Genomic DNA, 23,738 nt, shown 5'->3' with positions numbered 1-23,738 from the left:
CTTGGCTCCGCGCTCCCTTCTTTCTCCGCAAGTCCCCGGGGACCCGGCAGCTTCCCCCGAAACCCGGAGCTGCTGCACGGCCCCGGCGCCTCTCGTGCAGTAGATCCACGTCGGTGTGGTGCACCCCAAGGGTTTTGGGGGCGTTGGGTGCAGCGGGTGGGGACGCGGCGGGTTGGTCGTGCCCGCAGCCGGAGCTGCCCTGGTCCCGTCTGCAGCCTGGGGCAGGCACGGGGCTGGGCGGAGGGTTGGGTCCACTCGGAGGTTTTGGTGCTGGCACCGTCTCGTCGGGTTTTGCGCTTTGCATTTCATTTTGTGCTTTTAATTTTGTCACTTTGCTAAGTGCAGTTTTGATCTCGCTGCCTCCCGAGCGGGTGCGCCCACGCTGTGGCTGGCTGCAATGCGTCCCCTCGGCGTGCCCGTGCCTGTGCCCTGGCTCTCCGGGCTGCTTCGAGGAACTGATCGGTGTCTACCTGCAGCCCGGGGCTTGCTGCCTGGCCGGGGACATGGTGAATAAACTGGTGTAGGAGTGGGAGACTGGGCTGTATTCAGCTGTTGGTGCAAGGGAAGCTGTTGTGAGCTGTGCGCTCCGTACCGTGAGCGGTGGCACTGCTGTCACCTGCCTGGAGCAGCCCCAGCCCCAGCGTGGGGCACGCCAGTGTCCCCAGGAGCAGGCAGCGGGGTGAGCCCCGAGGCTGTCCTCAGCCTCTTCCTCCTCCTGCAGGATCCGTCCCCAGCTGTCCAAAGAGAAGATCGAGGGATGTCACATCTGCACCTCCGTGACCCCCGGCGAGCCCCAGGTGCTGCTGGGGAAGGACAAAGCCTTCACCTACGACTTCGTCTTCGACCTGGACACGTGGCAGGAGCAGATCTACACCACGTGCGTGGGCAAGCTCATCGAAGGCTGCTTCGAGGGCTACAATGCCACCGTGCTGGCGTACGGCCAGGTACCTGCTCTGCCCTCTTTTTGGGCTCCATTGTGGGTTTTGGGCTCTCCTGAGACACTGGTACCCGCAGAGGTTAGGGGAAGGCACAGGTGTTAAAGGTCCTGGGTGCAGAGGGGACAGAGGTGGCCCTGGGCTGGGTGGGAGCTGGGGCAGGGGCTGGGCTGGGCTGGGAGAAGGCGGGGACACAGCTGGGGCATGTGTGGGGGTCTGGGGGGTTTGGGGAGCCAAGGGGGCATCGAGGACCCAAGCAGCCCCCCCATTGCGTCGCCTTTGCAGACAGGGGCCGGGAAGACGTACACCATGGGGACGGGCTTCGACATGAACATCTCCGAGGACGAGCAGGGCATCATCCCGCGGGCCATCGGCCACCTCTTCAGCGGCATCGAGGAGCGCAAGCGGGCGGCACAGAGCCAAGGCGTGGCGGCACCCGAGTTCAAAGTCAGCGCCCAGTTCCTGGAGGTGGGTGACAGCAAGGCTGGGCTGGCACCCTGGGGTGTCCCTTTGCCCTTGTCCTGAGCTTCTGGAGGTGTGACAGCACGCAGGAGACCCAAAGCACCCGGGTGCTGTTGGCCTCATGGTGGCCACAAACAGCGGTGGCATTTTCTTGGGAGCTCCCCTGAGGGATGGGAGCTCGTGCCTTGGTCCCCAGGAGGTTTGGGGTGCTTTGGGCTCTCTCACTCCTGTTTGAGGTGTCTGACTGTTGTCAGCTCTGACTCCTCGGGGTTGTCCCTGCTTGTCTGGCACTCCCCTGCCCTCCCCGTGTCCCCTTCCACCCGGTGGTGTTGACCTCGGGACCCATGGTGGGAGAGGGGCTCTGCTGCTCATGTGGCCGGGGCGTGCGTCCCACTGCACCCCATCCCTTCTGGGCACGTGTAATCATGCACCTAGATCCGAACTCACCCCTGCACCACCTCCTGGACGTGTTTGTGCACCCTTTGTGCATCCTCTCCTGCACCTGTATGCACACCAGCTCTCCTGGTCACCCTTCCCTGTGCGCACACACGTGTGCATCCACGTGCACGCATCCCCGGCTCTCCTGCGCCACCCGTCCTAGCTCTGGGACTGCAGCAGCAGAAGGGCACAGGGCAGCTCCTGAACTCCCTCCATGCCAGGCTCCAGCAGCCTCCCGCTCACCGTTTCACCCCCCTGCCCGCTTTCGCCCCGTTCAGCTCTACAACGAGGAGATCCTGGACCTGTTTGACAGCGCCCGCGACCCCGACGCGCGGCACCGCAAATCCAACATCAAAATCCACGAGGACGCCAGTGGGAGCATCTACACCACCGGCGTCACCTCGCGGCTCATCAGCTCGCAGGACGAGGTGGGTTTGGCACCGGGGGGGCTGCAGAAGGGGGGTCGCAGCCAGGGATGCCCTACAAGGGGGGCAAGGCGAGGAGGGACCGGAGCAGAGCAGCCCCAGGGTGGTGCAGGGGGAGGTCGGGGCTGCCCGGTGCCCGCTGGGCTGCTGAGGGCTGCTGTCCTAAATCTCTAAAAGGGTGCTCCAAAGGTTTTGTTTCCTCTCTGCCGTGTGTCGTTGCAGCTGATCCAGTGCCTGAAGCAGGGGGCTCTGTCCCGCACCACTGCCAGCACCCAGATGAACGTGCAGAGCTCCCGCTCCCACGCCATCTTCACCATCCACCTGTGCCAGATGAGGGTCTGCGCCCGCCCGGAGCTGGTGAGAAAAGGGGGCCTGGGGAGTCTGTGTCCCCCCCCCAGCTTTGTGTGGGGGTCCCCGGAAAGGGGCAGGGGTTGGAAGTCTCGCAGAGAGCTGGGTTTTTGTTTTGCTTCTCTCCTGTTACTGCAATTATTAACATTTAGTGGGAGATGAGCAGCCCCGTGCCGGGCGGGGTGACCCGCAGCAAGTTTCTGTTGGGATCCTTGAGGGGCTGAGAGCTGAGGGTGGGTGCTCAGGGTTTTACTGGTGGCTGAATATGGCCGAGAGGGTCTCTGGGTGCTCGGGGGCCGTGGCCGTGACCCCTCTGTGTGTGCCTCCTGCAGGTTAACGGGGAGGTGAGCAGCCTCCTGGATGGAGCCCAACCCACCACCGAGTACGAGACCCTCACAGCCAAGTTCCATTTCGTCGACCTGGCGGGCTCGGAGAGGCTGAAACGAACGGGTGCTACCGGCGAGAGGGCGAAGGAAGGCATCTCCATCAACTGCGGGCTGGTACGGCCCCGGGTGTGCACGGGGCAGGGGGGGGACGGGGGCTGTGGGGGGCCCTGGGGCACCTTTGGGTCCTGCTCGGGGCTGCTCCGAGCTGCTGAGTTGGTGCTCTCTGTGCCGTGGGTTATGTGGCTTGGCCCTGGGTTATCCGTGACCCTAAACAGCAGTGGTGAGGGCATGGCTTTACTCTGAGGGTGTGGGGTGGGGGTCCAGCTGGGCACAAGGGTGCAAGCCCCCAAAAGCTCCAGGTCTGCTAATTTGAGCTTAAAACCCACTCCGAGGGCAAACGCTGAGCCTGACCCGGGAAGCCTCCAGCTCTGGCACCCCACAGCACGCACCCCAGGCCCCAAACGCCGGCCGTGGGGGTGGCTGTGTTCTCAGCAGGGGTTGAATTTGGGGTGGGGGCTTTGCTTGGTGTTGGCAGCTGGCCCTGGGGAACGTCATCAGCGCCCTGGGAGACCAGAGCAAGAAGGTGGTGCACGTGCCCTACCGGGACTCCAAGCTCACCCGCCTGCTGCAGGATTCCCTCGGGGGCAACAGGTACGGGGGTCCCTCTGCAAATGGGGTGAGGGTCTTGTGGGGCTTGGGGAGGTATTTCGGGACTCAAGGGCTTCATGGGGAGGGTGCCTCGTGGCAGGCAGAGCGCGACCTCCCCTGACCCCAGCCCTCGCCTCCCCCAGCCAAACCATCATGATCGCCTGCGTCAGCCCCTCCGACCGCGACTTCATGGAGACCCTGAACACCCTCAAGTACGCCAACCGGGCTCGCAACATCAAGAACAAGGTGGTGGTGAACCAGGACAAGACCAGCCAGCAGATCAGCGCCCTGCGGGCCGAGATCGCCCGGCTGCAGATGGAGCTGATGGAGTACAAGGCGGTGAGCGCCCGAGCAAAGGCTGTGGGGTGGGATGGAGCCGGGACCTTCCCCGTGCTTGCATCGGGGTGATTTTAGCCAGCAAGACCCTCCTGCCCACTGTGCCCCCTCCCCTGGTTGTTTCCAGCCCTTTCCCCCAAGGAGGGTGTCCCACCAGCCAGCCGAGCTCTGTTCTGCGTCTTGGTGGCACCGGGGTGCTGGGGAGGTGGCGTGGCACTGAGGAATCGTGAAGCTGGTGCTTTGGCATCGCTGGTGACGGCTCAGCTCCTGCCCTGCCACGGGAGGACCTCGGGCAAGTCTTGTAGGGATGCTGAGGCAGAGCAGAGCCTTGGAGCATCTCTCGCCCTGTGCCCCATGGGTTCAGCCCTTCCTGGTCCTTAGATTTCACCCTTCCCCTGCGTGGACGTGTGTGGGTGCCCGTGTCCCGGCGCACCCCGCGCTCAGGGGCTGCCCCCTGTCCCCGCAGGGCAAGCGGGTCATCGGGGAGGACGGCTCGGAGGGCTACAGCGACCTTTTCCGCGAGAACGCCATGCTGCAGAAGGAGAACAGCGCCCTGCGCATGCGGGTGAAGGCCATGCAGGAGGCCATCGATGCCATCAACAACAGGGTCACCCAGCTGATGAGCCAGGAGGCCAACCTCATGCTGGCCAAGGCAGGTGAGGCTGGGCGCACGCACGGTGCCTTGGGGTTGGGTCGGGACCACACCGCGGCTCTTCCCGTGACCCACCCGAGGCTCTGCTCCTCCTGCAGGGGATGGTAACGAAGCTATCGGCGCCCTCATCCAGAATTACATCCGGGAGATCGAAGAGCTGAGGTGAGCCAGGCACTGGGGCTCTCGGCTCACCGGGGTCCCCGGGCTGGTGGGTGCCGTTGTAGGGTCCGAGCCTGCGCGCTGCGCCCAGCTAGGTGTCCCCAACATCCTTGGGATGGCTCCTAGACCCCCATGGGGCAGCAGCTGAGACCCATGGGGCTGCCTTGGTGCTGCTGTGGCCAGCATCATCCTTTGTGTGGCTGCTGATGGATGGGGGAGATGCTGGGGGGAGTCCTTGGTCTTCCCCCTGGGCTGCTGGCCCCCCAGACCCGGGTCCATCGGTGACCCCAGGTGATCCCTGTCTGCAGCATCCCGACCTTATGGCCCGAAATGGGTTCCGTGGTGCTTGTCCCTGCCTCACACCACCCCCAAACCCTGGGGACGGTGGGATATCCCCCCTTTGACCGCATCCTGTGCCTGCTTTCCCCCAGGACCAAACTCCTGGAGAGCGAATCCATGAACGAGTCCTTGCGGCGCAGCCTCTCGCGCGTCTCTGCCCGGCCCCCTTACTCCGTGGGCTCGTCCCCGGTGCCCGGTTTGGCTGCCCCCCCAGAGACGGAGGCGTCCGACGTCCTGCGCCGGGCCAAGCAGGACCTGGAGCGCCTGAAAAAGAAGGAGAGGAGGCAGAGGAGGAAAAGGTGAGGGCAGCAGCTGTGTGAGGCGAGGCTGCCATCCCTCCTGGGGCTGCTTCCCCCCATCCTACCCAAAGCCACCCGGACAAAACCTGGGCACCTGGGGGTCCCCCCCCGGCACTGCCCCATCCTCGGGCTCCTTTTCGCCCACCGTGGACACCCAGGGGCTGATTTTCCCAAAGGGAGGCTTGGGGGGACCCATCCCGGTGTTGCCCTTTTCTGGGACCCAGCAGCCCCCCCCCCTGCTCTCCCCCAGCCCCGAGAAGGAGGCGTTCAAGAAGCGGCCGAAGCTGCAGGACAACGGGGAGGAGACGGACGAGAACGAGGGAGAAGAGGTGAGGGGGGCTTCGTGCTCGTGCCAAGAGGGGGGTGGTTACAGAGGGCTGTCGTAGCCCCCCCTGGGAGGGGGACAGAGCCCAGCCTGGCCTCGCAAGGAGTCCGGGGGGGTCAGGGGCTTGGTGTGGAGGTAGGTGAAGGAGATTTGGGGGATGCGGTGCTGTAGGGATATGGATGGGGCACGGAGCTGCTCCTCGCCATGGGGTGCATTGGGGGGGGTGTCCAGGAATGATGCCGCAGCCCCTCGGGGAGAGGCTGAGTTTCTGTGGGGTGAGCTCAGGTTTGGAGGAAGGGGGGAGAGCGCGGAGGGAAGGGCAAGGCCACGCTGCAAGCTGAGGTCAGGCACTCGGCTCTTAGGAGGAGGAGGAGGAGCAGGACGAGAGCGGCTGCGAGGAAGAGGATGGGCGCGAGGATGAAGACGAGGACTCGGGCAGCGAAGAGAGCCTGGTGGACTCGGACTCGGACGCGGAGGAGAAGGGTAAAGAGCAGGGGGGTGCGTGCTGGTGTCTGCTGGCACTGAGCTCCAGTCCTGGGAACTGGGGGGTCCATGGGGACCCCCGGCCACCTCCTCTCCTGCTTGGAGAAGCCCCAGGGGTGCTGCAGGGGGTGTTCGGGGCTCGTAGGGGTGCTGCCACTTCCCAGGAACGTGCCCTGGTCCATCAGCTCTCTCCTGGCTCTGGGGGGCTGTGGGGGTGATGCTGTCCCCGTCCCTCCTGGCCTGACTGCTCCCCCCTCGTCCTCCAGCCGTGAATTTCCAGGCCGACCTGGCGGATCTGACTTGCGAGATCGAGATCAAGCAGAAGCTGATCGACGAGCTGGAGAACAGCCAGCGGCGCCTGCAGACCCTCAAGCACCAGTACGAGGAGAAGCTGATCCTGCTGCAGAACAAGATCCGGGACACGCAGCTGGAGCGGGACCGGGTCCTGCAGAACCTCAGTGAGAGCCGCCTCCCCCAGGGGCCCTGTTCCTGCAGTTTTGGGTCCCCGTCCCCCACTTTCTGCCCTCCTGGCTCGGGGTCAATGCATCCAGCAGCCCTAAATGGCACGGCTTTGCTGTCCCTGGGACCCCGAGGCTGTGCGTGTCTCACCATGGGAGCTGGAGAGCTCCTGGCCCCACTGCTGCTGGAGAGGATGGGGAAGCAAAGCCCCTTCTAGTCCCATACGCCCCCTTCTAGTCCCATACACCCCTTTCTGGGTGAGCTGAGGTGCTGCGGGGCATGTGGGGACCCCAAAGACCCCATGGCATGGCTGACACTAGGCTCAGCAGGCTGGCATCCACCAAGCAGGCTGCTTGTGGCTGAAGGTCCAGACCCACTCAGCACTTGCTGTGCAACCCCACAGCCCCCATCCTGTGCTCAGCCCCCACCCATCGCCCCATCGGGTACCCCATACAGACCCCAGCCCCTTGCGGGTGGAGGGAAGGCTCCGGCAAGGCAGGCAGGGCGCAGCGAGCCTTGCAAACCCTCCCCGCGCTCCCCCCAGGCACCATGGAGTGCTACACGGAGGAGAAAGCCAACAAGATCAAGGCCGACTACGAGAAGCGGCTGAAGGAGATGAACCGGGACCTGCAGAAGCTGCAGGCGGCCCAGAAGGAGCACGCTCGCCTGCTCAAGAACCAGTCCCGCTACGAGCGCGAGCTGAGGAAGCTGCAGGCGGAGGTGGCCGAGATGAAGAAGGCGAAGGTACCCGGGCACGGAGGGCACCCCCTTGGGACCAGCCTCGGGGAGGCTTCCGTGGGACCAGCCTGAATCCTGGCCCTGCTCGGGGCAGGAGGGATGGTTTTTGGTCCTGGGGGGGTCACCCTGGCTGATGGGAGCGCCGGGTGCCCACGCCGTGCCGGTGTTTTTTCCCCTCCCCAGGTTGCGCTGATGAAGCAGATGCGGGAGGAGCAGCAGCGGAGGCGGCTGGCGGAGACCAAGAGGAACCGGGAGATCGCGCAGCTCAAGAAGGAGCAGCGGCGCCAGGAGGTGAGGAGCCGGCCCTTCTGCGTGTCCCTGCGCTGGGGAGGGGGTGTTTGTGCTGCTCCGGCACCCCAAGGTGCTCGTAAACACCAGCTGGTGATGCTCGGGGTCCCTGCTGTCCCCGTGGCCTCTTTAGGGGCTGCCAGCCCCCAGCAGGGCTCACCTGGAGGAATAACTCCTGGCTGGGAACCTGCTGGCTGATAAAATCAGGAGTGACCCCATTTGTGCCAAAGCAGCTCCTTGAGGTGATGGGGGAGTTTGTGGCCATCGCTGGGGGGTCCGGGCGGTTCTCCTTTCCCCATCAGGAGCCAAATCTGTCTTTCTCGTGCAGTTCCAGATCCGGGCTCTGGAGTCTCAGAAGCGGCAGCAGGAGATCGTGCTGCGGAGGAAAACCCAGGAGGTGAGGGGAGGGGGCATCTCTGTGGGGGTCTGGGCCAAGCTGTGGCTCAGTGACACGGCCTCACTCGGACGGTGCTGGCTGGGAGTGGGACCCCCAAAGGGTGGGAGGGGGTTTATGGCTGCGGGGAGCCCGGTTGGGGAAGGTTGGAGACAGCGGGGGAACCGAACTGCCCATCTCCTGGGGCAGCTGAGCCGAGAAAAAGGGCTGTGAGGGGAAGGGACAGAGCTGCCCGCTGTCTGCAGGGCTGTGCGAACGGCTTCGGGGCTCCAGAGCTCTGCTCTCGGCCCTTTGGGGAGCCGAGGGAGTCGGCGACAGGTTTGGGGTGGGGGACCCCATCTGACACCCTGGGTCCCTCTTTTGGGCAGGTGTCAGCTCTGCGCCGCCTCGCCAAGCCCATGTCGGACCGGGTGGCGGGCAGGACGAGCCAGAAGCCGCCCATGCTGGACTCGGGCGCTGAGGTCTCGGCCAGCACCACCTCCTCCGAGCCCGAATCCGGCGCCCGCTCCGTCTCCAGCATCGTGCGCCAGTGGAATCGGAAAATCAACAATTTCCTGGGAGACCCCTCGCCCGCCGCCAACGGGGCTCGGCCGCCCAGGTCAGGGCAGGGGCCGTGCGGATGGGTGGGGAGGTGTCCCCGGGGCTCCTGGGTCAGGTTTTAGGCTGGTGGCAGAGGCTGGAGGGTTTTTATGGTGCGTTTGGCTGGAGGCAAACTTCCAACACGAGGCATGAGCTGCGTTGGAAGGAACAGGGAAGGGTGGTGGCGGAGCTGGGCGATCCAGAAGCGATGCAGCCAGAGCCTGGGCGTCCTTTTGGGGAAAGCCCAGCTTTCCAGAGGCGGTGCAGCCACGTGCCTCTGGTCCCCTCGCGCTGCAGGAAGAAGTTCCCCAAGAAGGGGACGAGCCAGACCTTCAGCAAGGCCGCCCGCCTCAAGTGGCAGTCCCTGGAGCGGCGCATCTTCGACATCGTGATGCAGAGGATGACCATCGTCAACCTGGAGGCCGACATGGAGCGGCTCATCAAGGTGAGGGTGGTGGGCTTGGGGGCGGGGGGTTGGCCGTGCCAGCAGTGCCAAACTCCCTCTTTTTTCCCCCAGAAACGCGAGGAGCTGGCGCTGCTGCAGGAGGCGCTGCTGGGCAAGAGGGCGAAGCTGCAGGCGGAGAGCCCCAAGGAGCAGAAGGGGCTGCAGGAGCTGAACGAGGAGATCGAGGTGCTGGGGGCCAACATCGACTACATCAACGACAGCATTTCCGACTGCCAGGCTACCATCATGCAGATCGAGGAGACCAAGGTGGGCACGGAGGGAGCGGGAGGGTCCCCGGGAGGCGAGGGGAACACCAGGCTGGGGAAGGAACCCGGGCACCCCAGAGCATCCTGCCCCAGGACATGGGAAAGCCGCAGCCTTCCCACGGGGCTGACGATTTCTGGTCTCCGTGGGCGTCTGCAAACATTTATGGGATGCTGGAAAATGTCTGGGAAACCCGGCTTCTTTTTCCCAGAGAAACCCCACGGGTTCTGGTGTCCGGTTTTGGCACGGGGCACGGCGGGGAGATGCGCGGCTCCTCGCCCCCTCTAGCGGCTGCAGCCTGGGCTGGAGGCTCTGCGCTGTGCCCAGCCTGTCCCTGGCTGTGCCAAATTGTCCCTGATTGTGGCATGAGCCAGGACGGGGTGGTGCTGGTGCAGGACCCACGGTGCCCGTGCCACCCGTGGTGCCCACATCACCCAACCCTACCCGGCTGCGATGCTCCCTGGTCCCATCCCGTTCCCTCTCCTCCCCTCCCAGGAGGAGCTGGACTCCACGGACACCTCGGTGGTGATCAGCTCCTGCTCCCTGGCCGAAGCCCGGCTCCTGCTGGACAACTTCTTGAAGGCATCCATCGACAAGGTGCGGGCGCCGCGCTGCCTCCTTGGGGGGGGGTCTCGTCCCCCACCTTGGGGGTTTCTCCCGAGCAGCGTGATGATGCTGAGGTGGCTGTGGCTTTCCCTATCCTCCAGGGGCTGCAGGTGGCGCAGAAGGAGGCCCAAATCCGGCTGCTGGAGGGGCGCCTGAGGCAGACGGACGTGACCGGCTCCTCGCAGAACCACCTCATCCTGGACGCCCTGCGGGAGAAGGCCGAGTCCCACCCCGAGCTGCAGGCGCTGATCCACAACGTCCAGCAAGGTGGGCACGAGCCCGGGGCCTCCCTTGGGGTCGGGGTCCTCTCTGTGGGGTGAGGCCGGGCCTCCAGTGCCAGGGAGCACCCAGAGGTGCCACCACTGGCATCGTCGTGCCCCTTGGTGCTGTTCTGGTGGGACGTGGTGGGCCGTGGCCCCCCTCACACCGCTCATGTGCCCTCTCCCCTGTGCGCAGAGAACGGCTACACCAGCACGGATGAGGAGGTCTCCGAGTTCAGCCTGGCCTCGGATGGGAGGTGAGCACCCAGCCCCGTGGGGTGGGATGTCCGGGGCCTCTCAGGGGTGGGTTTTGATGAAGAAGTCCCCTCCTGAGCTTTCCCGTGGCCCCTATTCCTTGGAGAGCGCAGATGTCTTGTAGACTCCCAGTGGGAGCGAAGATGGGGTTGTTCTTTGGAGAGAGGGAGCTGGGGAGTGGGGGGGGACCTCAGGGACTCAGGGGTCTTAGGGGGGCTGCAGCAGCCTCTCCGAAAGGGGTTCAGCCCTGAGGATCCAGCTCTGCCACCTTCTCCTCGCAGCTTCTCCCAGTCTTTCACCATGAAGGGCTCAGCGAGCCAGGATGACTTCAAGTTCAAGGTGAGCTGGCCTTCCTGCCGCCGGCCGTGGGAGGAGGGATGGGGGGAGGTGTTGTTTATAGGGCCGTGGGGCTCGGTTTTGGGGTCTGCTCTGCAGCCTGGCCCTCGGGGAGCCAGCCTTGGGGTACGGCTTGGGCTCTGGATGGGGTCAGCTCTCCATAATCTCCTGGATCTGTGGTCCCCTGGGCACAGAGATACAGGGATGGCTTCCAGGTTGGGTGGGCACCCAGGGGGGTGTCCCTGTGCTGGATCCTTTGTAGGCTAAGGTGGAGGGAAGCCCGCTGCCCTGTGCAGGCTGTCAGATTTGTATGGAAAACTGGGAATTCGTCCATCCTCCTGCGGCCGGGGTGCACGAGCTGCTGGCCCTGCAGCTCCCCTGAGCCCCGTGTCCCGTCCTAGGGAGAGCCCAAGCTCTCCGGGCAGATGAAGGCGGTGTCGGCCGAGTGCCTGGGTCCCACGCTGGACATCTCCACCAAGAACATCACCAAGTCCTTGGCGTCCCTCATGGAGATCAAGGAGGACGGGATCAGCTTCTCCATCCGAGACCCCTATTACAAGGAGAAGGTGTCGCGCACCGTCAGCCTGCCCACGCGAGGCAGCACGTTGTGAGCAGGGGGTGCTGGATCTGGGGGCTGTGGGGGGCTCCTGGGGATCGGGGCTGGTGGGGGGGAAGCTGTGCCCCATGGCAGAGCAATGAGGGCGAGCCAAAGCCTGCATCCATCCAGGCTTGCCCGCGGTGGTGGGTCTCTCCAGAAGGACCCCCTCGTGCTGGGGGTCCCATCCTGGTCCCCATGGTCCATCCTGGTCCATCCTGGTCCATCCTCATCCATCCTGGTCCATCCTGGTCCCCCTGGCTTCCCATCCTTCATGGAGGCTTCTTGGGTTGCCAGAAGTGTCCGTGCCCACCGGATGGCTCTGATGGTGCCCCGGGGACACCAGGGCAGCCCCTTCCCCGTTTGTTCTGCCGGGGGAGGACGAGGGGCTCAGCACGGAGCAGCTCCCCCTGATGGGGAGGAGAGCAGGCACCCACCGTGCCGTTCTGCTTCCCCTAGCCCCAGGCAATCTCGCGTCTCGGACACGTCACCGCTCACACGGAGGAAATCCTACGACCGTGGGCAACCCGCCAGGTGAGCTCGGGAGCCAGGGACTCGGTGAGGGGGAGGCTGGGTGGCCCGGACAAGCCAGGAGGGATGCTCACCGGGCCCTGGGGTGCCGGTATGAGGAAGAGGAGTTTGGCAGGTGCTGGATGAGTAGTCCCCAAATCACGCGTCCCTCTAATCCTTCCTGCCTCAGGCCTCCAGACGTCGGCTTCACGCCCCCCTCGTCCCCCCCCACCCGCCCGCGCAACGACCGCAACGTCTTCTCTCGGCTCACGAGCAACCAGAGCCAGGGCTCGGCCTTGGACAAGTGAGTGTGGGGTTTTTTTTTGGGGGGGGGCTGCATGGTGTGGACCCGTGCCGTGGCACCGGCGGCACCTACCGGGTCCCACGGCAGGGCACGGGAGCGCAGCACCCGGGAGGGCTCCCTGCTGGCCTCCTGCCACCGTTTTGTCCCCGGCTGCCCCCAGCAGGGGGGAGGTGGGCAGGGGGCTTGCAGGATGCCCAGGGGCTGGCACGGACCCCCCAGAGCTGCTCCAGGTGGCTGCCCACGTCTCGGAGAGCTGCCGGCAGCGCCGTGTCCTGACGGAGATCTGTCCGACCCTCAGTGCCCTCCTGCTCCTCTGCCCTCTCCGTGTGTGCTTCTCTCTCTCCCTCTCTCCCTTCCTCCTCCTCCTCTTCCTCTACGCCCTGCGCTGGCTTGGATGCAATAACAACGCCTCCACCTCTGACTCCTCTGCTGCCTCTTCTAGTCTGGGTTTTCTCTCCCGTAATCCTGCTAATTTTCTGCCCCTAGGTCTGATGACAGCGATTCCTCTGTCTCGGAGGTGCTGAGGTATAGACAACTTTCTATTTATTACCCCTCCCTCCTCTCCTCCTCCTCCTCCTCCTCCTCCTCCTCCTCCTCTCTCTCTCTCTCCTGAGGTCGCTCTCCCCTGTCCCTGCATGCTCCGCCTGCACCTCGCTGCTCTGCCCCATCTCCCAGCCCGTGCCTGCTGTCCCTGTGCCGTGTCCCCTCTGGGCACGGCGCCGTCCCCTGGCTCGGGACCTCGATCCGCCCCGTTCCTGCTCCGGATCGCACCGTGCTGCGGTGGCAGCATGCTCCGTGCCACCTGCCTGATGCCCCCGTGCCCCGTCCCGTCCCCCGGCTCTCCAGCAGGACCGCGCGGTGCTGGGGAAGGGGCCGATCATCCCGCACGCTGCCGGCATGGTTTTTCTTGCGAGCGGCTTTCCGGGAAACATCTCCCCGTGCCTGGCCGTGCATCTCCAGCACCGGGCTCCGGGGCAGAGCTCTTTGCACTGGAACACAGCCCGGATGGGAGCGAGGTGCTGCTGGGCTTGTCCCCGTGCCACCTCCCATCCACCGAGGGGTTTCCCGGTGCCAGGATCACCTTTCCCTCACCCTTTAGGAGTAGCGGCTCCCCAGCACCCTGCCCTGAGCACCCACAGGTGCTGGAGGGGTGACACCAGACCCTTTGTCACCTTGGGTGCTCTGCAGCCAGGCACGAAGCCCCCTGACACCCTCTCGCCCCGGGGATTTGGGGTTTCCACCCATTTGTCATCTCCAGGCTGGCAGGGACACCAGGGGTCAGGGGAGAGCTGCTTAATTAGAGTTTGTGGTTGCGCCTGCTAATTGAGAAAGGAAGATCACGCCCGTGTGATTCCCAAACCCCGATGAATGAGCCCGCAGCCATCCTGGCTAACGTGAGCCTTCCGTGGCCCCGGGCCTGCCCTTCCCCAGCCCCGTGCCTCAGTTTCCCTGTCTGTAAGAAGAGAGCAGCGCAGCTCGGGGCCACGTTTTGGGGTGGCAGCGGGGAGGAGATGTTGGTGGCCGTGCAGGACAGGGCTGGAGCTGTAGGGTTGTTGGATCTCAGCATCCCGAGCACCTCTGATGCTCTGCCCTCTGCCACCCTTGAGGTTTTAAAAGGAGCAGAGCCCTGACGGGCTGTAAGGAAGCGAGGTGCTGGGTATTAGCATCCTGAAATGTTTATGGCAGAGCTTCAGGCCATACAAGGTGCAGTTTGTCCCGAAATGCCCCAAGGGATGGTGAGCTGGGTCTCCTGGCTCCTCAGCTCACCGCTGGCCGGGCTCAAGAGGCTCAGCAGCAGGGCAGAGGCTGCTGGACACCCCCTCACCCAGCCCTGGGCACCAGGACGGGGGCACCAGGCAGTGGGGAGATTCCCAGGGTTTCCATAAAGACATTTCCTCAGATGTGCCGGGTTCGGACGGGGGGCCCATCACCCTGCAGGGTGGTTGGAGATGCTTGGGGTGCCCCTGGGACACGTGGTGCCCCCCTGCACGCACACGCACCCCACCACGCTTCTCCTTTCTCTCCCGCGCAAGGGGCGTCATCAACCCAGTGGGGGGCACCAAGAACGCCCGGACGGCCCCGCTGCAGTGCGTCTCCGTGGCAGAAGGACACACCAAGCCCGTGCTCTGCCTGGATGCCACCGATGAGCTGCTTTTCACCGGCTCCAAAGGTGCGTGAGGGGGCGAGGAGGGCGCTGCCTTGCGAGCAGGTCGGCACGGGGGAATGGGTGGTGCGGTGGGCACCACGGGGACGCTCCCTCCTGGGCCACCCTCCTGCCCTCAGCATCGAGCTCGTGCTGCCCAGGTTGGCTTTTTTTTGCCCTGGGGGGGTCCCTGGGGGCTGTGCTTCGTCCATGCCCCTTGGGAGACCCCCCCCATGGGCACGTTCGTCCTCCCGCAGACCGCAGCTGCAAGATGTGGAACCTGGTGACGGGGCAGGAGATCGCCTCCCTCAAGGGGCACCCCAACAACGTGGTGTCCATCAAGTACTGCAGCCACACGGGGCTGGTGTTCACCGTGTCCACCTCGTACATCAAGGTGTGGGACATCCGGGACTCGGCCCGCTGCATCCGCACCCTCACGTACGTAGCAGGTTGGGGGGGTCCCGGGGGGGTCCCTGGGCACCGGGGGCGTCTTTGGCTCGGCACAAGCTGGTCCCAGGAGGGGGCTGGGGTGCAAGGACAGAGGGGATCCTCTAGGAGGTGAAGGTCCTGCTGATCCCGTGGTGGTCAGGCAGTCGATGATACCCGTAGGGCCTTTCCCAATGTGGGATCTGGCACCCAGCAGCCCCGTTGGGTTCCTCAGCGGGGCCCCGATCTCTGCCTCCGGTCCCTGACCGTGCCCCATCCATCCATCCATCCATCCTCCTCCTCTCCCTCCCCTAGATCTTCTGGCCAGGTGATCTCTGGGGACGCGTGCGCCGGGACCACCACCCGCACGGTCACCAGCGTGCAGGGGGAGCACCAGATCAACCAGATCGCGCTCAACCCCACCGGCACCACGCTCTACGCCGCCACCGGCAACTCCGTCCGCATCTGGGAGCTGAGCAGGTGAGGGCAGGACGGCTCTGCAGAGGGGTTTCTGTCTGCTCAGAGGCACCCGAAAGGACCCCCCGGGGAAAGGGAAAGCCTCGTTAGCAGCGGAAGGTGCCTGGAATAATAATAATAAGGGCTTTTGGGACCCAAGGGGTGACGAGCAGTGATGGGGCTCCTCAGGGTGTGAGCGCAGGAGAAGGGGGGACCTTCGCCTGCTGGGGGAGGCTTTTGGGGGAGCTTTTTGGGAGAGCTGACCCCAGCCCCCGGTCTCTGTAGGCTGCAGCCCGTCGGGAAGCTGAGCGGCCACATCGGGCCCGTGATGTGTCTGACGGTAAACCAGACGGCGAGCAACCACGACCTGGTGGTGACGGGCTCCAAGGATCACTACGTCAAGGTGGGCCCTGGCACCTCGGGGAGCCCGGGTCTTGGCAACCCCCCGGTGCCTCCGTGCCCAGATTTCTATTTTCACCTCTGTGTGTGGCTTTCTGTGCATCTCCACGCCTCGAATTTTGCCTTTTGTCCGTGGTAGGGGTGCAGCTTTGGGTGTGGGGGGTCTGTCTCATCCCTCAGGCTCCGTGCCTGGTGCTGGTGCGTTACGGCTGACCCGGATCAGCAGCTTGCCCCGTTCTGCTCCCTTCTCCTTCCTGGTGCAGACGCTCTGTGCCAGCTGCTCTGCATCCCCAGCACAGCAAAAGCTCACCCCTCTGTTTTATTTTTGGGTTGAGGTGGAGCTGGCACCAGGGGGATGGAGAGGGGGGCAGGGTCCTGCTTTTCTGACAGCTGCGAGCTCTTGGCTCTGCTCTTGGAGAGGTGTAAAAGCTCACCGAGTGAAATCCCAGAGTCATTAGGGGTGGAGAAGCCCTCCAGGGTCACCTGCTCCAAGCACCCCCCCCACTGTCCCCACTGAGCCGTGTCCCCAAGCACCAGCCCCAACCTCTCCTGGAGCCCCCCCAGGGACGGGGACTCCCCCACCTCCCTGGGCAACCCGTCCCAACGCCTGCCCGCTCTGTCTGAGCAGAAATGGCTCCTCATTGCCCACCTCAGAGGACGATGCCAAGTTCTCCAAGGCAGGGTGACCTCCGTTTATTTCCGCCTCCACCTGGGGTCCCTCACCCGCTGTTTTTTTTTTTTTTTCCCCCCAGGTGTTTGAGATTGCCGAGGGCATGGTGGGCAATATCGGCCCCACTCACAACTTCGAGCCCCCTCACTACGACGGCATCGAGTGCCTGGCCATCCAGGGGGACGTCCTCTTCAGTGGCTCCAGGGACAACGGCATCAAGAAATGGGACCTGGAGCAGCAGGAACTTATCCAGGTCTGGGGGGTCCTCAGGGTGACGTGGGGCAGAGCAGCAGTGCTGGGGGGGGGATTGGGGGAAGGTTCGGGGCATGGTGCTGTTGTCCTGTGCTGAACGCACCTGGAGGGCACCCCTGGAATATGGCAGTGCCTGTGCCAGGTGGCTCTGTACCCCCAAAAACACCTATGTGTGTGGATTGGCACCCAGCATTGCCAATTCCCCTCGGCACGCAGGCTTTGCAGCATCAGTTGCTGTGCTGGGACCCTGGGAGCTGGGTTGCACTCTGAAAACAGGATTAGTGCCCCCTGCCCAGGGGGCAAACTGAGCTCTGGGTCTCGGATCCAGCCCCTTGGCATCCTGTGGAGGTCAGCCCTGGGGCGATGCTGATCGGAGCCCCTCAAGCTGGGCGCACGAGGCTTTTTCGGGGGCTGCAGGTGATGCTGATCGTCACCTCCGCTCTGTCCCCGTGCGTGCAGCAAATCCCCAACGCGCACAAGGACTGGGTCTGCGCCCTGGCCTTCATCCCCGGCCGCCCCATGGTGCTGAGCGCCTGCCGAGGAGGCGTGATCAAGGTGTGGAACGTGGATAACTTCACCCCGGTGGGGGAGATCAAGGGGCACGACAGCCCCATCAATGCCATCTGCACCAACTCCAAGCACATCTTCACCGCCTCCAGGTGAGCCGCGGGCTTTCTGCGCCCCCGCAGCCCCCGGGGAGGTGGGAGCCCCCTGGGTTGACCTGGCATCCCCGGGCCTTGGTGGGAGGGGGCTGCAGGGAGCAGGGAGGGAGGGAAGGGGGGGGTCTCGCAGCTTTCCAGTCCCTGCACTCCTCATCTCATCTTGCCCGTCTTAGTCCATCCCCTGCCCGCGTGCCGGCGCTGCCCTGGGTTATCCCCCGCGCAGGGACCCCTCTTCCCCGGGGCTGGGCACCCCTAACTGCTCTCGGGGAGCAAATTGGCAGCAAGACTCTGATGTCCTCTTTTCGACCATGTCCCTTTTCTCCCTTCCTTTTTCTGTCTCTCTCTGTCTCTCCTCCTCCCCACCTCCCATCTGTGCCACACAGCGACTGCCGGGTAAAGTTATGGAATTACGTGCCTGGGCTCACCCCTTGCCTTCCACGACGCGTCCTTGCCATAAAGGGCCGTGCTACTAGTCTGCCTTGACCCTCCTGCTCTCTCTTGACTCTCTCTTGCTCATGCACTCTTCTTCTGTCTTTTCCTTTCTCTCCATCTCTTTCTCGCTGTTGCTTGCTTTTGCTCCTCTCTCTCTTTCTCTCTTTCTCTCTGGTCTGAGCTGCTTCTTGACGGTATGAAACTCTTTTGCGTTTTTCCCCACTTGATAAATCTTTGCTAGGAGTGACTCGGCCCCTTGGTCCCCATCATGCCCCCATGTTGTTTTTGGTTTTTGTTTTCTTTTTTTCTTTTTTCTCTCGCCCGGTGCCCACATCTCCTGTGGCACCACGGCCTGCCCGCACCCTTGCATGGAGACGGGGCCACCCCGAAGCGAACCCGTGCCCGGGGGACACCCAGCTCAGCAGCTCCCTGCAGCATCACTTCGACCTAGTCAGAGCTCATCCGAGGGGTGCAGGGGTCCCGCTGTCAGGGTCCCCACTCCCCTTTGTCCCCGGTCCCTGCCCGTGGGGTGAGCTGGAGGCTGAGCCCCACCGGGTCTGCCTGCTCCCCAAACCAACCCGGGCGTCCTCGCGCCGAGGGGAAGGAGCTTGGGGGAGCCCTGGGGGCTGCATGCTGCCAGGGGCTGGGGGTGGAGGACGTTCTCCTCGTGGTGCCGAGCCCCCCGGCCCCTCTCACGCCGCCCCTCTCGCCCTTTATTTCCCAGCGACCTGACAGTGAAGCTCTGGAGCGGGAGGAGGTTGCCCGCTGGGTCCAACTAGGGGCTGCCAAGGACTGGAAGGTGGGACAGGAGGGCGACAGCCGGGTACCTCGCCCTTGCTATCGAGACCTCATCATCGACAGGAGCTCAGCCCAGGGATGGGATTTGTTGTGGCTGGCCCGCCAGGGTGGATGAGGCCCCACCTGGTACTTTGAGCACTGATTTTTTTTTTTCCCTGTGAAGAGGCAGCTCCGTGGAGCACCGGCAGCTCCACCTCCCCTCCTGCTGCGGTTTCTCGATGGTTTTTCCACTGACCAGGAAACTTCGTCGCCCTTCTCGCCCACCCTGCTGTACTCCTGCTGTCAGGACTCTGAGGGGTTGGAGTCCAGGCTGAGCTCCTTGGCTCCTTCCCAAAGGAATTTGGAGATGCCAAATTCCCTCCTGTCCCTGTGGCTTCCCGCAGCCTCCGCCTGGATGTGCTCCTTTGGTCCCTCTTGGCTCCAGGGCTGGTTCCTGCAGGAGTCTTTCTCCATTCCCCAGTCTCGAGGCCGTTTGGGGTCTGCTGGCCAGGACCAGAGCACGGAGGGGCTGCTTCTTCGGAGACGGTACTTGTGGGATGGCCCCCGTGCTGCGATGGGGTCTGCAGGAGGATTTCCAGGCAGCTCCATCATCCCCCAGCCTCAGCCTGTCCGACCCGGCTCGCCCTGAGCATCTCTGCTGTGCCTGGTGAGCCCGGGCAGCTCTCCATCCATCGCACGACTTCCAGCCCCACCTGCTGCGTTTCCTCGTGGTGATCTGTGAAAATCTCTGAGCCCAAATCAGCAGACCCCAGCTCCGCTCTGCGGCGGGGCAAGGACGGGCTGCTCGGCCCTGCTGCTGGCACCTCGGGTCTCAGCAGGCGTTTCTGGTGCGTCCCTGAAGCCTTTTAACCCCTCTCGAGCTCAGGACCCCAAGCGAGACCAGAAGTTCCTGGCTGAAGAAGCCGAGGCTGGGTTTGGTGCCCCGATGGCCCGTCTCATTTTGGCACAGCTGGGGGCTGGAGGCTCTCAACGCTTCGCTCTCAGCCCCTTTCCTGGGGAGGGACCAGCTCGGTTTTGCCCCCCGAGCCCTGGGGTGCCGGCGATGGGGCTCAGTACCAGGAGCGGGGTGAGGATGGGGTCGGCTGCTGGGGCTGGCACAAATCCCCCACTCCCTGCACACTTGAAGGACAATCCTGCAGGGGCTGATCTTGCACAGTTTGCTCCATCCAGGAGTGTGATCCTGAGGGTTCAGCCTCTGCAGCCACCCTCCTCCTCCTCCTCCTCCCCTGGTTTAAGGGTCGGCCAGGCTCCGGTCCCATGCTGGAGCTTTGATTTCTCCCTCCCCTGGTCCCTTGGGCCGTCCCCTGCCCCATGCCAGGCTTTGTGGGATGGCCGAGGAGACCCCAGGAGCGGTGCCCTCTCCTCCCCTGCTCTCACCTCACTTTTGTCGCAGAAGAAGCAGCTTTTGGACTCGGACTTATGGATTTCTGTACGTGATCCCACCGGTGCTGAACTGGGATCTCGGAGGCCGGGGGCTCCAGGACCTGCCCCATAAAGCACAGACCATTTTTCCTCTCCTTTCTGCAACCACAGCCACTCCTGGGCCAGCCTCGAGTCCTTTGCCACCGGCCCTCGTTGAAACCTCTCCAGGCGGAGCGTGGCAATTCCTCCTCATCCCGAAGCACAGGAGCATCTCTACTGACTTGATAGGGATTTTTTTTGTGGGTTTTTGGGGAAAAAAAAAAAAAAGCAACAAAACAATCCTGCTGGCATGCCTCGGTGGAGGGCACGATGCTGTGCCACCCTACCCAGGACAGTGCCAAGAGGCACAAGGGCCCCACGGCCACCCCATAGCGCACAGAGGTACGGAGCTGGAGGCGGTGATGCCCTCTAAGCCTGTCTCGGAGAGGGTTTCCCTGCTCCTTGATACTTTTTTTTTGGGATGTGTGTGTCTGTGTGGCTGCAGCTCGGTGGGCATCGGTGCCAAGATCTGCCAGCGCCTGCCCTAAAACCTCGCGCTGCTGGAATCAGTGAAGGGACGCCCTGTTGGGGCCATTTGGGGTCAGATCTGCCTCGCCTTTCTCTCCAGTTTCCCCCCTCCACGTAGGCTGTGGGTGCCTGCTTGGCTTCCCAGGGCTGAGGGGCTGGATCCTGGCTGATGCTGAGCCCCCCCGGCTGCAGCCTGGAGGTGCGGGGAGCTGGGGAGCATGGCACAGGGGGGGGGGTCTGTGAAGCAGGAGGTGACCGTGATCCCATACCGTGTGTGTGTGTGTGTCTGTGTCGTAGTCCCTGCGTGGGTTGGTGCTGCCCAGGCAGGGCGGTGATTTTTGGGGTGTTGATCTGGTTTAGCTACCTCACGGTGCAAGCTGGGTGCTGTCGTCGTTGGGTTTCGTCGGGGGGGGGGTGATGGGGTGGGAGAGGGGGGGGGGGTTGAAGTTTGGATTTCTCTGCCTTCCGTCCTCGTCGGTCTGATTTTGATGCTTGAGTTTGTCCCAAAGACGTGTGCCCTCACCTGCACCTCACTGCGTTTCTGAGCCCCCTCCCTGGGCAGCTCATCACCCAAACCCCCCCCAGCTCCCCGTTCTGCTGCAGCTTTCCTGCTGAGATCCAGCTCTGGATGCTGGAGGATGCTTGATCCCATTAGTTTTGGGGTTGATCTGCAGCCTGGCACAGGTCCCTCCTGTCCCTTTGGGGGATGGAGAGCATCCTCTGCAGGGCTGATCAGCCTCCATCCCCGTCCCTGTGCTCGCAGCTAGGTTCTGGGGGTGCGAAGCTCTCCGTGGGGTGATGGCACCCAAAGCACAGGGTGGGCACGGGGCTGCTCCTCGTCCCTGTTTTCCTGAGCCCTGGGCGCAGGGAGCGGTGCTTTCACCTCTGCCCAGGGTGGAGGTGGTCTGCGAGAGAGGGGGAGCCCCCTGTGTAATGTCTATTTTATTGTTTCCCTCCCCAAAATGTAGCTGAGCCTAGATCCCGTCCCAGGCACTGAACGCAACCCGGGGCAGCCCCAGGGCCCCCGGTTCTCCCCTTGTGGGGCTGGGGAGCTGCATGGGACTCTGCCCCACTCCCTGCCCCATGGGGTTTGGGGGGGGCTCGTGGCTCCTAGCCCTACCCCCAGCTTTGGGGGGCAGGTCCCCCAAACCCTAAAGCACAAGGTCCCACCCTGCTGGGGGTCTGGCGGGGGGGAGCTCTTGCCCTTTGCCCCTTCAGCTCTGCCCGTGGGCAGCATCCCCGCGGGCACCGCTGGGTTTTGGGGTGCACGTTCCCAAATTCACCACCTTGTCCTGGTCCCGGGGGACGGTGCCTGCAGGCTCAGGCTGGGGCCGTGGTTTTGGAAACACCGGGTGTGTCGGGTAAGGACAGGGCTGCAGGTGGGTGGAGGAAGCCAGCGACCCCCTTTTTTTTTTTTTTTATCCCTTTGCACATCGCTGGGTGCTCCCCTGGGGGTCTGTGGGGGTCCCCCATCGCGGGGCCAGCTCGGAGCTGCCTTCACACCACCCTCCTCGTGCTGCTTCTCCCTCGGTGCCTTGGTTTGTGCCAGGCTGATCCCTGCCCGGGGGGGGGGAGCTGGGTGCTGCTGGTCCCGGGCTCTGCGCCTCGCTCCTGGATCTCCTCCCTCCAGCACACAGGGGCCGGCTCCAGCTCCGGCCTGGAGCTGAGCTTTGCACAGCAGGGATGGAGATGACGCAGGAGCCCCAAAATGCCAGGCCCCCAAACCACTGTGAGCCCCCCCCCTCGGGGAGCCCGGACCCCATCTCCCTGCTCAGCACCCGCAGCTCTTACAGCACAAATTTTGGGGGGCTTTGGGGTGCTGTGTCCCAGCCTGGGGCTGCTCCCCAGCACCTCGCAGCTTTTGGGGTCCCAGCCCTGGTCCCACAGAGCCACCGCCTGCCCCCAGGGTGTCCTCCCCGTGCCCCCCCTTCCCCATCCCTTGTTGGGATGGGGCCCAGGTACGATCCCACGGAGCACTTGCCTTGTCCCTGCTGCTTTGCTCCATCCTGCAGGCACCGAGCCCCCCCCAGAGCCCCCTTCTCCCTTTGTGGGGAGCAGGGAAGGGGTTCCCCAGCCCCAACCCCCCCGTGCTGCTCCAGCTGTAAGCAGGAGGGAGCCCAGCACAGCACTGACACCCCCTCCCAAGCCTTGTTCCTAAAAAAACCCACTGCCCTGCGCCTTCCTCCTGCCCTGGGGGACTCGACCCCATCTCCCCCAGGACCTGCACCAGGACGGGGCCAGCCCTGGCTCCCAGCCCTGCGCCTGCTCCATCGCCCCTTCCCGCTGCACAACTCGTGAGCAGCAGGTGCCTTTTCTTGCTCGGAGCTGTCGTTGAGGCCAGCTCTCCTGAAGGCTTCTTTTTTTTTTCTTTTTCCTCTCTGCTGAGCTGTGCGACCCAGCCCTGGGGTCTGGGTTTGTCGGAGGACGAGGCGCGTGTATATATTTTGTACCTCGATGTGTTCCTGTAAATAGTGTAAGTTATTTCGGTCTCATGATGTACATGTTGGTTTGTTGATTTTTTTTTTTTTTTTTTCAATGGATGTGTTTGTTCCTGGCCTTTTTGTCTTCACGAATAAAGTGTACTGAAACCACCGGGGCGAAGCCTCCCAGGGGATGAGCAGAGCTGGGAGCTGCCTGGGCTGATGGGTGCAGGGCCCCTGGGGTGCAGGGGTGCTGCTGGGGCCCTTCTGCTCCTGCCCAGCTCCTGTGTCCCCAGGGGCACCGAGTGCTCAGGGGCACAGTGTGGGCGCTGTGGGGGCTCCCTGGGTTCTCCCCCAGGATCTCAAGGTGGAGGAAGCACCTCCCTGGTGAGGAGGAGGAGGATGGGAGCACCTCCTTGTCCTGCTGCAGGTCCCCAGGAAGGCAGGACGAGGTGGCACCAAGTGCCAGCACACAGGGATGTCCCCGTGGCTATGGGCAGCATCTCGGGTGCCTCCAGCCTGTGCTGGTCCCCATGGTCCTGCCCATTCCAGGGGGACCTGGGGGACAGGGGACAAAGCTCTGGAGGGACAAGAGGCTTTGCAGGAGGCTCTAGCATGAAAAACACCAAAGGAAAAGGCCGTCGGGTGCTGCACCCGGCACGGGGCGATGCTGGGCACAGGCACAGCTCAGCGGGAGGGACCTGGGGGTGCTCAGCACCAGCCAGCAGCGTGCCCTGGCAGGTGTGCACAACGTAAAGGGGATGTTGAGGGGATTGTTATTTACTACACAGCTGGTAAAAGCTGGAAGGTGTGGAAGATGTGTCCTGGAAGAAGAGGCTGGAGGTGCTGGGGGGGTCTGGGCTGGAGGTGAGGTGGCTCCGAG

At 64.0% G+C, this 23,738-nt stretch overlaps 1 protein-coding gene across 4 annotated transcripts in view; it reads left to right on the top strand.

Annotated features, from left to right (window-relative positions):
* Positions 1-20,837, top strand: part of KIF21B (kinesin family member 21B) — a 31,155-nt gene extending 10,318 nt beyond the window's left edge. The window contains exons 2-36 of one of the 4 annotated variants that reach the window (XR_014685768.1): positions 722-944; positions 1,221-1,403; positions 2,114-2,263; positions 2,483-2,617; positions 2,941-3,108; positions 3,530-3,645; positions 3,786-3,981; positions 4,445-4,634; positions 4,729-4,792; positions 5,221-5,427; positions 5,678-5,756; positions 6,115-6,235; positions 6,502-6,693; positions 7,239-7,438; positions 7,616-7,723; positions 8,049-8,117; positions 8,483-8,712; positions 8,991-9,138; positions 9,211-9,405; positions 9,898-9,999; positions 10,110-10,275; positions 10,465-10,525; positions 10,805-10,862; positions 11,261-11,466; positions 11,914-11,988; positions 12,155-12,268; positions 12,755-12,793; positions 14,302-14,438; positions 14,669-14,849; positions 15,153-15,317; positions 15,579-15,696; positions 16,445-16,615; positions 17,074-17,273; positions 17,660-17,902; positions 18,433-20,837. Coding sequence is in view for 2 of the 4 variants with exons in the window: in XM_084497913.1 (XP_084354039.1) it covers positions 722-944; positions 1,221-1,403; positions 2,114-2,263; positions 2,483-2,617; positions 2,941-3,108; positions 3,530-3,645; positions 3,786-3,981; positions 4,445-4,634; positions 4,729-4,792; positions 5,221-5,427; positions 5,678-5,756; positions 6,115-6,235; positions 6,502-6,693; positions 7,239-7,438; positions 7,616-7,723; positions 8,049-8,117; positions 8,483-8,712; positions 8,991-9,138; positions 9,211-9,405; positions 9,898-9,999; positions 10,110-10,275; positions 10,465-10,525; positions 10,805-10,862; positions 11,261-11,466; positions 11,914-11,988; positions 12,155-12,268; positions 12,755-12,793; positions 14,302-14,438; positions 14,669-14,849; positions 15,153-15,317; positions 15,579-15,696; positions 16,445-16,615; positions 17,074-17,273; positions 18,433-18,487 (4,822 nt within the window). In the remaining 2 variants the exon portion in view is untranslated. The remainder of the gene's footprint in view (positions 1-721; positions 945-1,220; positions 1,404-2,113; positions 2,264-2,482; positions 2,618-2,940; positions 3,109-3,529; positions 3,646-3,785; positions 3,982-4,444; positions 4,635-4,728; positions 4,793-5,220; positions 5,428-5,677; positions 5,757-6,114; positions 6,236-6,501; positions 6,694-7,238; positions 7,439-7,615; positions 7,724-8,048; positions 8,118-8,482; positions 8,713-8,990; positions 9,139-9,210; positions 9,406-9,897; positions 10,000-10,109; positions 10,276-10,464; positions 10,526-10,804; positions 10,863-11,260; positions 11,467-11,913; positions 11,989-12,154; positions 12,269-12,754; positions 12,794-14,301; positions 14,439-14,668; positions 14,850-15,152; positions 15,318-15,578; positions 15,697-16,444; positions 16,616-17,073; positions 17,274-17,659; positions 17,903-18,432) is intronic. The other 3 variants (XR_014685767.1, XM_084497913.1, XM_084497914.1) reach the window with 3 other exon arrangements.
* The last annotated feature ends 2,901 nt before the right edge of the window (positions 20,838-23,738 follow it).

The sequence above is a fragment of the Aythya ferina genome (genome assembly GCF_964211825.1).
Source record: "Aythya ferina genome assembly, chromosome: 25".
Taxonomy (NCBI): domain Eukaryota; kingdom Metazoa; phylum Chordata; class Aves; order Anseriformes; family Anatidae; genus Aythya; species Aythya ferina.
Note: the sequence above shows the minus strand (reverse complement) of the source record. Positions and strands in the feature narration are given on the sequence as shown.